This window comes from Gopherus flavomarginatus, chromosome 2 (assembly GCF_025201925.1).
Source record: "Gopherus flavomarginatus isolate rGopFla2 chromosome 2, rGopFla2.mat.asm, whole genome shotgun sequence".
Taxonomy (NCBI): Eukaryota; Metazoa; Chordata; order Testudines; family Testudinidae; genus Gopherus; species Gopherus flavomarginatus.
Genome location: NC_066618.1, coordinates 79,188,286 through 79,201,366, shown reverse-complemented (window position 1 = coordinate 79,201,366; position 13,081 = coordinate 79,188,286). Strand labels below are relative to the sequence as shown.

Here is a 13,081-nt window from a genome sequence, read left to right as displayed (position 1 = left end):
CCAAATTGTGGCCTTTTCAGACAATGGGTCACTATAACTAGAGTTTGGGAAAATAAAGAGAGGGAAATGGAGGAATTATTGTAGCTCCAAGGACAAGCAGCTCAGAAACCAACACACCAGGAAAAAAAAAGGACAATTTCAAACACAAGAAAAACTTAAGTGACACTGTAATTAATGAGAGCATTCCATTTCCAATTAGCGGGGTGAGTAGGAACTCCTCAACTGCAAGAGCCAACAGTTTTCAATATTGGCCTTTGTTTCTTCACTTTCTGCTTTTAAGATGTCTGCAGACATTTTCTAATTTGTAAGTTTAAACTGTTGCTTAAATTTACTTACCCACTTAATTACCCACAAAGACAAAAAAAATTTTGTGGTTCTTTATGATATACAGTAACTCCTCACTTAAAAGTCATCCTGCTTACTGATCAATTAGGGAATATACTAATTTAAAGTTGTGCTATGTTCCAATCTTGCGTTGTTTGGCTGCCTGCTTTCTCCACAGCTGGCAGCCTCCCTATGCTGCCCCCCCCCGCACCCTGTGCCTCCTGCCCACCAGCAGCATCCCCCTCCTCCCGCCAGCAGCAATCAGCTGGCTTGCAGTGTTTTGGAGGCAGGGGGAAGGAGTGAGCACTCAGCACTCAGGCTCCCGCTCCCTCTCCCTCTCCCTCCCCGGGAGAACGTGGTATGCCAGATGATTGCCCCGGGTAGGAGGAAGGAACAAGGACTTGGCACACCTCCCGCCTGAACGCAGCAATCAGCTAGCTTGAATCATAGAATATCAGGGTTGGAAGGGACCTCAGGAGGTCATCTAGTCCAACCCCCTGCTCAAAGCAGGACCAACCCCCAAATTTTTGCCTCAGATCCCTAAATGGCCCCCTCAAGGATTGAACTCACAACCCTGGGTTTAGCAGGCCAATGCTCAAACCACTGAGCTATCCCTCCCCACCCTTGCACCATTTAGAAGGGAAGGGAAGGGAGGGGAGGGAGGGGGAGGAGCCAGGACGCAGTGTGCGAAGTAAAGGGGGAGGAGGTGCAGGGGAGAAGAGGTGAGTCAAGGATGGAGGCTTGGGGGAAGGGTTGGAGCTGGTGGGTTGAGGGTTGAGCCCCTCACCTCTGGTGCATGCAGAGTAGGGGAAGCTGCCCTGGAACCTAACCCCCCCCATTTACATTAATTCTTATGGGGAAATTGGATTTGCTTAACATCGTTTCACTTAAAGTCACATTTTTCAGGAACATAAACTACAACATTAAGTGAGGAGCTACTGTATAAAGAAAACCTAAAATTTTGTTTGGATTTATTTTTGTTTTGTTTAATTTATTTTCCACTTGCTTTTAACATTAAAATATCAGCAATATCAAGTCTTGTCTTTCCTGGTTTTTCTGGAGGTCTCCTTGGAGGACCAGAGAACTCAAGTTCAAGGGTTATTAGCTTTAAATCAAAGATTTTTAAATTTTTAAACAATATCTTTTCTTCTAATTTTTCATGCATTTAAGTTAGACAGATATCAATAAAAACAGGGTGAGTTTTAAAAAGTGACTAAAAATGATTTCTCCCTCAATTCTTTCCAAATGCTTGGTTTTTATGGTAGTCGTAATCCTACTGTTCTCCAGTCGTCAACACAGTCTCTCAGGAAAGACAATGCAGACAAGATTTGAAAAGTCTACTGCATAACAAAAAAAAAGGCAAGAGAAAAAGGGTCTCAGGCCTTGTTTATATATCAAAAAAAATATTAATCTCCCATCTATCTTCTTCTTCTTTGCAGGTCAAATTGTTTGAAAATATTTTCTTATTTGTAGGTTTTATTTGTGCCTCTTTCATATTGTTTTGATTTTGCAAATAGATTAGAGGCACGGAAATACAGATAACTGGATTTGCCAGAAATTATTAACAGAGGGTGAACATATATCCTATATTAGAAAAGCAATAGAACCCCTCTGAATTCTTATTTCAACTAACCTTATATTTCTTAGATATTTTACAATTTCCAGAACTCACCTGTCGCAGAAGTTTCATATCAAAAAGGACAAAAGCAATGTAGAAGAGGGAGGCAAAGCAGTTTAAAAAGTTGAACTGCAAAGAAAAAATGTAAATAGTATTATTGAAAAGCAAGCTCAAGAGAGAAAATGTAGACTATGATCAATAAATAACACCCAACATAACAGATAATATTTAATTGAATTGTTCAGATAAAAATCTTTATTTACAAAGTTCAATACCTGTATTACTAACAACTTAGATTTTCTAACCTACTTTTCAACGCCTACATTACTTTTGCATTTTTCTCAGTGAGACTAGACAGCTCAATTTCACTTTAGGCTACCTTGAAAATCAGAGCCTGTTCTCAATGTGCTAATTCCTAGACGCTCTAGTTGTACAAACACAGAGTAAGAAGGTAGCTTCTGTCCCAGACACAACAAAGGAGTATAAACAAACAACTCAAAAGGAGAAGAAACAGTAATAAGAGCATGATGTTATAAATCCCAGCTTTTAGCCTTTTTTTTTTTTTTTAAGCTTTTCAGGAAAGCATCCCTATTCAGAAAAGCACTTAATATGCTTACATGCTTTCCTGGTTTACGGCATATATGCACAGCTATTTTAAACTTATAGAACGTAAGTAAATAAATATAGCAGATAAACATTAAATCCCAACAGCCATCTACATAGCTTTCATCAGTTGGCAGATTCACATAGGCACAAAAATAAAAGAGGGTCTTGAAGAGAGATTTGAAGGACAAATTTTGGTTCTAAACTGAAATGACAATGTTTCTTTAAGTTATGTCACAATGTTGGAAATACGTTAGAAACATATACCTGCTGGGTGTACGTACATGAGATATACAGCAGTTGCACTTTAGGTTCAACGAGTTTTAAAAGATTACATGAGTTTGACAGATATTCCATATATTTAAAATTGGAAATACCACTGGAATTAATATTGGCTCTAAAATAAGAATGAATTTTAAAAGGTGACAACTGTATGCATGAATTTGGAACCTTACTTAAATGAAAGGATATATGTGGCAAGAAGGATACATTTTCTGGATATATATACACAACTCCCAATGGATTGCCCAGCAGATCACCTCCCAAAAATGTATCCTGTTTGCCATCAGTGCTGGCAGAGTTCGGGGAGAAAAGGGAGGTCTGTATATTCCACCCCTCTTCTGGAGCCCCCTAGACTCTCTTCCTTCTGCAATTTGTAAGTACCAATCTGCCACAACAATTGTCATCTGTAAATTTTGCAAGACAAGAGAATGAATCTGTGGATGGTTCTGTATAGGTATATGGTTGTACATTATTATATAAACTAAATATATGCACACACAAATATAAAATGTAATATTTATTTTATTTTGTGCACACATTACACAAAATAGCCAACATTCCTATTTTCTGACAAACACCTGCAGAAGTAAAACTATATCTGCATAAATGTGATTCCTATGTACAATAAGGCAGCCAATGGTTGTGTATAATATCTTTTTGTAAGTCTTTCATTAACCAAAGAAAACTAGCCATCTCTAGCTGCATAATGTAACAACATAAGAGTGACCTCCATCAAAAATACCAGAGCTGTATTTTAGGCTACAGAAAAATAAAGAACTCCTACAAAATTAGCAAATGTTAACTGAATTTTTAAAAAACCACAAAAATCAAAACTCACTGTGACATTCACCTGGTGTTATTTGGACCAGTGATCTGCTAGGTCACTCCAATTCTTGACTCTGGTAGCCAGCCTTGCTCTGCTTGGCTGTGAGAACCCCCACTTCTGGGCTGTTCATGCACAGCCTCTGGCATGTAAGCTGCTCCTTGGATTGTGCAACCGAATGACACTAGCCAATATCTCTGGTCCCAGACACAACCCTAGGAAACTCCATCTTGCAGTGACCAGTTATGCCCGCTGAACACTGCAAGCTTATATGAGTTTGTCAATTTAACAAAGAAATTGATATGCGCCAGGCTTTTTATCCCAAGGGGAGTCTCTGACACACTTTAAACCAAATACATTGCTTCAGGTTGAATAAACACACAAAACGTATTAAATACAAAGACAGATTTTAAGTGATTATAAGTCAAAGCATAACAAGTCAGATTTGGTCAAATGAAATAAAAGCAAAAGGCATTCTAAGCTGATCTTAACACTTTCAGTAACCTTACAAATTTAGATGCTTCCCACTACAGGCTGGCTGGTTGCCCTTCAGCCAAGCTCTCCCCTTTGATCAGCACTTCAGTTGCTCGGTGGTGTAACTTTCCAGTGTAGATGTGCCCTTATGCTCGTTAATAACTACACTCCTATGACTGCTTATGCAAGTACATTAATGTATTTGAAAAGTGTTTGCACAATCAGCCTCTATATCAAGCATTTGGTAATATTCTTGGATGAATGAATCAGTGAAAACAAGAACTTCTTGATACATATATTTGAACTTATCCTTTTAAAGCAATAGTTTCCAGGTGCAGCAAGGATCACCTAAAGAAAAATCTACACATCTAGACTCCTGAAAGGAAGAAATTCAATATGGGAAAGCTGAAAGCTGACCATTGTGGAAACAAGGGTCTAATACATTATATATTGCCTCCTTAAATAAAACATTACACTAAACATACCTACCACTAAGACCTTCAAAATTAGATGATTCTGATGTGATGATTCCAGTCTATGATTTTCTAAAATATTAAAAACAATCAGTTGAGATACAATACAAAACACAGAACACATATTAGACACTATTGCGTAATAAAAACAAACAAGCATTTTTTCCTCTAGTTAGAGAAATATTTAAGCAAGAGCCTGTGGTGAAAAGTTTGGGCTGTGCCATACCCACCTCAGTGTTTAGCCCATCTTCAAGTATCCTGATGCGTATCAAGTATATTAGTATTTTTTCCCTATTACAAAAATATTTCTGAATCTCTCTCTCTCTTTTATGAGAACTATTTTATAACAGAAAAATAGGAGGAAAATTGCACTAAGTGTTAAGTGTGATTGAGGCTCTGATCCTGCTCCCATTGAAATCAAATACAAAACTAACTGAAATGCAATGTGAAGCAAGATTGGACCCTAATGACTTGGTACTAATCTGACGCCCATAGAAGTCAATGGAAAGGCCCTCGTCGACTTCCACAGGGCTTTGGATTTGGCTGTTAGAGCTCAAATGGGACTTCGTATGATACATGAAGTTCTGCACATACACAGTCATAACAGAATCAGGACCTTTAAAGATTCAGGCTTCAGAATTACAATACAGCCTAAACTCTCTGGATGCTTTTTATTTTGTTATTGTAACCATTTTACAAGCTCCTTCCCTTTATGAACTCCACCAGAGAGGTCCTTTGGGGCCATCTGCCTGTCCCAAGTCAGGATAAAGGAGGAGGGTTGGGCATGGAGCTAGCAACTCCACCTCGTAAAAAATCATCCTGCTACAGAAACGCCAACAATAGAGACAACAGAGACTTTTACCCTGGAAAAAGAACGGTCTTCAACTCGAAGATGCATGACGCTGGGTGGTAAAAGCCGTGAGGAAGCCACTAAGCCGATTACTCTTCTTGCAACCAGGAGGATTACCATAGGCACATGGAACGTGAGGACCATGTACGAGTCAGGAAAGACGGCGCAGGCTGCAGCAGAGATGAGGAGCAACAACCTGACCCTATTAGGCATTAGCAAGACAAGATGGACGCAAGCGGGACAGAGACGACTGTTGACAGGAGAGCTGTTGCTGTATTCAGGACATGAAGAGAGCGACGCACCCCACACACAGGGAGTAGGCTTCATGTTGTCCAAGCAGGCACAGAGAGCACTGATTGGTTGGGAGGCACATGGTCCCAGGATCATCACAGCATCCTTCAGAACTAAAATGAAGAGGATTAAGGTGAATGTTGTTCAGTGCTACGCTCAAACTAATGACAGTGAAGAGGAGGACAAAGATTATTTTTACAACAGACTCCAGAAAATATTAGAGATTCTCCCAGACAAAGACATCATCATCCTTATGGGAGACTTTAATGCCAAAATTGGACCTGACAACACAGGATACGAACAAGTCATGGGGACCCACGCTCTGGGAGAGATGAGTGAGAATGGAGAGAGATTTGTGGAGCTGTGTGCACTTAACAACCTGGTCATAGGAGGTAGCATCTTTCCTCACAAGTGGATCCACAAGAGTACCTGGGTATCACCAGCAGGCATGACAAAAAATCAGATCGATCATGTCTGCAGTAGCAAGAAGTTCAGAAGATCCTTGCAGGACGTTAGAGTTAGAAGAGGAGCAGACGCGGCGTCCGACCATCACTTAGTGGTGGCCAGATTGAAGCTGAAGCTGAAAAAGAACTGGATAGACGCGTCAGACAGAAGAGAGAAGTACAACGTCAGCCTTCTGAAGGACCATAAGACGAAGGAAGATTTTGGACTGACGCTGAAGAATAAGTTTTCAGCATTACAGGATCGGCCTGAGGAAGAGGAAGACAGTGTACTAAACAGATGGCAGAAAGTGAGAGACACACTTAAGTCAGTATGCCAGGAAGTGCTTAGAATTAAGAAACACCAGCAGAAAGAGTGGATCACAGCAGAGACCTTGATCAAGATAGAAGACAGAAAGAAGAAAAAGGCAGCAGTCAATAACAGCAGGACTAGAGCAGCAAAGGCCAAAGCTCAAAAAGAGTATGCTGAAGCCCATAAAGCAGTGAAGAGGAATATCAGGAAGGACAAGAGAGAGTATGTGGATGAACTGGCAGCAGAAGCAGAGCAGGCAGCATACAGCGGTAATATGAAACAGCTGTATGATACTACCAAGCGACTGTCTGGAAAGTTCAGCAAGACAGAACGTCCCGTTAAAGACAAGCAGGGAAAGTCTATAACAGGAATAGAATAACAGATGAACAGATGGGCGGAGCACTTTGAGGAATGCCTGAACAGACCAGCACTACCAAATCCACCAGATATCAACCCAGCCAACAAGGACCTCCCAATTAATTGCGATAAACCAACCAGAGATGAGATCAGAAAAGCCATCACCATGATGAAGAATAGGAAGGCGGCTGGACCTGATGACATCCCAGCAGAGGCCCTGAAAGCAGACCTGGATGCTTCAGTGGAAATGCTGTACCCCCTCTTTGAGAAGATATGGGAAGAAGAAGTGATTCCGGTAGACTGGAAAGAGGGATATCTCATCAAAATCCCCAAGAAAGGAGATCTTAGCAACTGTGCCAATTATAGAGGAATCACACTCCTGTCGGTGCCAGGGAAGGTCTTCAACCGAGTCCTCTTAGAGAGGATGAAGGATGCTATCGATCCACAGCTACGAGATGAACAGGCAGGTTTCCGGCAGAACAGGTCATGCACGGACCAGATAGCAATGCTTCGCATCATAGTCGGGCAGTCTATGGAGTGGAACTCCTCGTTGTAAATCAACTTTGCTGATTACGAGAAAGCGTTCGATAGCGTGGATCGAGAGACCCTCTGGAAGCTCCTTTGGCACTACGGCATCCCAGCAAAGGTGGTCAAGCTGATCAAGAACTTATATGACGGTATACACTGTAGAGTGATCCATGGAGGGCAACTTACTAACAGCTTCCAGGTGCAAACTGGAGTCAGGCAAGGATGCTTGTTGTCACCACTTCTCTTTCTCCTCGTCATTGATTAGATTATGAAGACATCCACTTACAAGTGTAGGAACGGAATCCAGTGGACGTTGTGGACCCAGCTTGATGACCTGGACTTTGCTGACAACCTTGCGCTCCTTTCGCACAGTAAACAGCAGATGCAAGAGAAGACCAACATAGTGGCAGCCACGTCATCACAGGTTGGCCTCAACATCCACAAGGACAAGACCAAGATCCTTAGGATTAACTCCATCAGCAATGACCCGGTCACACTGAATGGAAGCCCCCTGGAAGAAATGCAGTCCTTCACCTACCTAGGTAGCAACATCGACCAGCAGGAAGGCACAGACGCAGACATCAAAGTAAGGATTGGTAAGGCAAGAGCAGCCTTCTTACAGCTCAAGAACATCTGGAGCTCCAGAGAGCTGTCTTTGGCAATAAAAATTCGACTGTTCAACTCCAATGTGAAATCAGTTCTACTGTATGGAGCTGAAACCTGGAGGACAACCAAAACAACCATCAGGAAGATCCAGACCTTCATTAATAGCTGCCTCAGAAGGATTCTCCAGATCCGCTGGCCAGACACCATCAGTAACATCCACCTCTTGGAGAGGACCTGTCAACTTCCAGCAGAAGAAGAAATCAGAAGGAGAAGGTGAGGTTGGATAGGACATACACTACGTAAGCAGCCAACTAACATCACCAGACAGGCACTGCGGTGGAACCCCCAAGGCAAGCGGAAAAGAGGCCATCCAAGAAACACCTGGCTATGCAACCTTCAGGCTGATAGCAAAAAAATGGGCTATACCTGGAACCAGCTAGAGCAAATGGCCCAGGATAGAGGACTCTGGAGATCTGTGGTTGGCGGCCCACACCCCGATTGGGGTGACGGGCATGAGTGAGTGAGTGAGTGAGTTCCCTTTATGCTCATTGTCCCTACCTAAACAATAATTAAATAAGGTGATGTATTTGTACATACTCACTTCTCAGAGTAGAAATTCATTTTACAATTAAAGAGTGGCTATGCATGAATCATCTGAGGGTTTTTTCTAAATCTGAAGCTATCATTTTTGTTTTTTTAATTATGCAGGCTCAACTGTGGTTTTCAGTAAGGACAATAAAATGGATATTCTCTACAGAAAGGTCACAATTCTAACATTTTTATTTTTTTGGGCAGGCATTTTGTGAGGGCTCAGATGGCTAGGGAAAGAGCTCCTTTGAGGAATGGGGAGATTTTATTTGATTTGTAATATTTTTGATGCCTAGTGATTATGTATGTGGGGAAAATGTGTTGCTATTTTGGTTTTCTATTTATTTTTCTACTTTTAACAGATGGCCAGGGTCCCTGATGCTCAGAACATGCATTCTTGTATGTGTTTGTTTAAATCTGCATAAATACAGTGTACACATTACTTAATTCTGGAGCATGAAGAGATGGGTCAGAAAAACAAAATACAAAACATTTTACTTAATAGCAGTATTGATTACAAAACATCAGGTCCACTTTATTAAAATAATCACCTAAACACAAACTTCATCCTCTATGATACTCCTCTTCTCAGGCCTCTAAATCATCCTTAATTCAATGTAAACCCTCTCAAAAAATCATTCAGTTTTCTCTGTTCATAGTGCAACCCTTCCCCCAAACCATTGTAATCTACTGGAATTATTTTCCTTCTCTAGCATTGCTGCTATAATATTTTGACTCCTTTAAAGATTTCCGTAACTTCCAATCTCTTGAAGGCTCTAGAGCAGGACACTAAACATTTCTTAGCATCTGACATTTCTAACAAATCAGCAGCATTCTGGGAGGCAGCCCACTGGAGAATCTCCTGATAGACAAGTGGAATCTTGGTCTGGACCAAATAGCCCTGTGTAAGATTCTGTTGAGCACCCACCACCTTACTTAGGTCACTGCTTTGGAGTCACCAAGAGTGGAATACATACATATGTATGGACAAACACTTGAAGAAAAAGTTATTTAAGAGGATTTTTTATTGATGGTGTCATTCAAGATGTAGTCCATATATATGTGTTCCACGACCCACCCTTCTTCCCCTCTGTTTCAGAGTCCTATTGTACAGCTGAATTATGTGGTGGAAAAATAAATGAGTTGTGGTTGGCCCTGCACCACCATTTATGGTCTTGGAACAGGAGCATTAGGGCATTTGGGGTGCATGTGCAGACTCAGTAGATGCAGCTGTACAAAAGACTGATCTTGAGTGTATTGGATGCTCGCGCACCAGGAGTGGAATATTATATAACACAACATCTAAATTTCCCAGAACTTTGGTTGCTGTATAGGTAAATTTTCTTGTTCAGTGGAATACAGTGTATGTATGAGATTTTTCTGAAGTAGACTTTTACCAATTGTATAGTAAAACTAAAAAGCATATATTTCCTAAACTTTTTCTTCAGATGTTTGTCCATACATATTGTGATGGGGCAAGGCCAGATGGCTACAGTAAAGTACTGAGGAACAGGTATGTTAGCCCCAGGCTAAACAAATCCCTAGTACCGTGGTAACCAAATGGTAGTTACTCCAGGTTAATCAAGGCACCTGGGGCCAATTAAGATCTTTCTAGAAGGCAGTGGAGATAGCTACATTGATTAGAACACCTGCAGCCAACCAAGGCAGGCTAATCAGGGCACCTGGGTTTAAAAAGGAGCTCACTCTAGTCAGGCGGGGAGGAGCCAGAGGAGAGGAAGCGCGTGAGAGGAGCTGGGAGCAAGAGGTGCAAGGAGCTGAGACTGAGAGGGTGTGCTACCGGAGGATTGAGGAATTATCAGACAATCAAGCATTATCAGACACCAGACGGAAGGTCCTGTGGTGAGGATAAAGAAGGTGTTTGGAGGAGGCCATGGGGAAGTAGCCCAGGGAGTTGTAGCTGTCATGCAGCTGTCACAGGAGGCACTATAGACAGCTGCAATCCACAGGGCCCTGGGCTGGAACTCGGAGTAGAGGGCAGGCCCGGGTTCCCCCCAAACCTCGCAACTCCTGATCAGACACAGGAGGAGTTGACCCAGACTGTGGGTTCCACCAGAGGGGAAGATCACTGAGGTGAGCAAATCCGCCAAAAAGCGCAGGACCCACCAAGATAAAGGAGGAACTTTGTCACAATATGTATATATTCCACTCTTGGTGACTCCCAAGCAGTGACCTAGATAAGGTGGTGGATGCTCAGCATTTCTTGTATACTGTAAAACAGCTCTGCCAAAAGAAGTGTCCGCTCTGGATGCTTCTGTTAAAGCATAATGTCTAGTAAAAAGATGTATTGCCAGGTGGCAGCTTTACAGATGTCAATTATGGGCATGCTTCTCAAAAAAAACAGCTAAGGCTGCCTGTGCCCTAATGGAATGAGCTTTAGTACTGTTTGGTGGATCTAATTTGACTAGTTCATAACAGAGTCTAAAATGCCCTGAACCCCACTTAGGTAATCTTTGAGTACAAATGGGGTAGTCTTTTAACCTCCCAACAAAGAACAAGAATAACCTAAGAGAGGACCAAAAACGTTTCATTTGCTGATAGTAAAAGGCTAACATTCTATGCACTTCAAGGATACATAGCTTAGATCATTAGAATAGGGCTTCAGGAGAAAACAATGTAGGTAAAATGCAGGACATCATTTAAATAGAAACCCAACACTACTTTTGACAGAAATTTGGGCTGTGGCTAAAGAAATACCTTGTTAAAATGGAAAATAGTAGACAGGAGGTCATCCATAAGAGCCCCATGATTCCCACCCTCCTAGCTGATGTGATTCTCACAAGAAAGGAGGCTTTCATAGAGATAACTAAGAAAGAACATGATGCCATGGGCTCAAATGGGGTATCCATGAGACCTGCCAAAATAAGACAAACATTTTCAACAAACCCCTATGGAATCTGGACATAGTGGGATAAGAAAAGATGTTATACCTCATAAAGATTAGTGATAAGTGCTAATAAATGTGAAGTGCACCCTGACAGAACTAACTGAAACTCTCAAAATTCTTTAATGCAAATAGACAAGAGTGTTAGGATCGGCATCTCACGAAGTTCATGGTATTCATACCAAGTCAAAAATGTTCTCCACTTAGTAGATCTTTTTCTGGTGAAGTTTTTTCTGCTGTTATTTAGAGTTCTCTGTATAGCAACTGAACATAACCTCTGTATCTCTGATATCCATTCAGAAACTAACCTGTTAGATGAAGGGTGACTTCATTCTAGGATGCAGGTCTGAGGATAGTGGAAGAAGTATTGGGGGACAGCTCAACAAGCACATCAGTTCTAGATACCAGAATTGCCGTAGCCAGGTGGGAGACATCAGAACAACTCTGGCTGCATTTTGTCTGATCTCTCCAGATATACCCAGGAGCAAAAAAATCAGTGACCAAGCATACAATAGTGCACAAGACCAATGAATGAGGAACATATCCAATAGGGATCCTGGATTCTGTCCCACTCTGGAACAGAAAGTGTGACATTTCTAGTTCATGTCCATCACAAATAAAAGTTGTCTGATGGATGACCCCATTTCTTGAAGATCAGTTGAATCACTGAATTATCCACTCATGTTCTGATTAAAAATGCCTGTTCAGACTGTCTGCCAGAGTGATTTGCAGACCTGGAAAGTGAACTCCTATGAGTGTTATCAGATGTTCGATGCACCAATTCTATAACTAAACCACGTCCCTGCATAAAGGAGATTATCAACCTTCTCTCCTCTGAGTCTGCTTGTATAAAACATGGCAGTTGTCTCGTCTATCATTATATGAATGGAGTGTGCTTGTACTAGACATAAGAACTCCATGCAAACTTTGCGAACCGCTCTGAGTTACAGAACATTGTGTGCAAGTGGCTTCCCTGGGAAGTCCATTTGCCCTGTACCTGTAGTGATCAAAGCCAGTAGTAAAGCATTCATCAGTATCATCTTGGTTGGAAGGGGTGGGGAGAAAGTTGCTCCCATGGATGCTCTGTTGGTGGTCTTTCTGCCAACTCAGGGAGGAGGGAACATCCTCAAACCATCAGAGCCATATATCAGTTATCTTTGCTCAGAATGTAGAGATTTCAGCCAGCCTTGCATGCAGCATAAGTGCCTTCTGGCATGACAAAAGTTCAGGATGCCATATGACCCAGCAGATGGGACTAGTTCTTATTGTTGTTCAAGGTTTTGTCTGAAGCTAGGAGATGAGCAGTCTCAAACCTGCCCTGAGGAAACTATGTTCTGGTCATTCTGGAGTTTAGAATGGCCCTTAAATATCTATCCACTGTGTTGATAACAAGATAACAGAACAGACTTTTCTCTGACCTTTAGGCCAAGCAACATAAATAGTTGAAAAATAATTTGGATGGAGTTCTGTACCTTCTCACCAAGTAAACGGTCAGTATCCAGCTCTTGATCATCCCATCAAAAGGACTGTTTGCTAGAAGATGCTGACTGAGAGGCCAAGATAGGTGCCAAAAAGGACTCTCTCTTTTCGAGTTATTAATTTCTAGGTA

At 41.7% G+C, this 13,081-nt stretch overlaps 1 protein-coding gene across 3 annotated transcripts in view; it reads right to left on the bottom strand.

The window, feature by feature from the left end:
* ANO10 (anoctamin 10) overlaps window positions 1-13,081 on the bottom strand; it is a 262,836-nt gene that overhangs the window by 214,881 nt on the left and 34,874 nt on the right. For all 3 annotated transcript variants that reach the window (XM_050938400.1, XM_050938402.1, XM_050938399.1), the window contains exons 7-8: window positions 4,614-4,669; window positions 1,997-2,071 (exon numbers count right to left, since the gene is read on the bottom strand). In XM_050938400.1, the coding sequence (XP_050794357.1) occupies window positions 1,997-2,071; window positions 4,614-4,669 (131 nt within the window). The remainder of the gene's footprint in view (window positions 1-1,996; window positions 2,072-4,613; window positions 4,670-13,081) is intronic.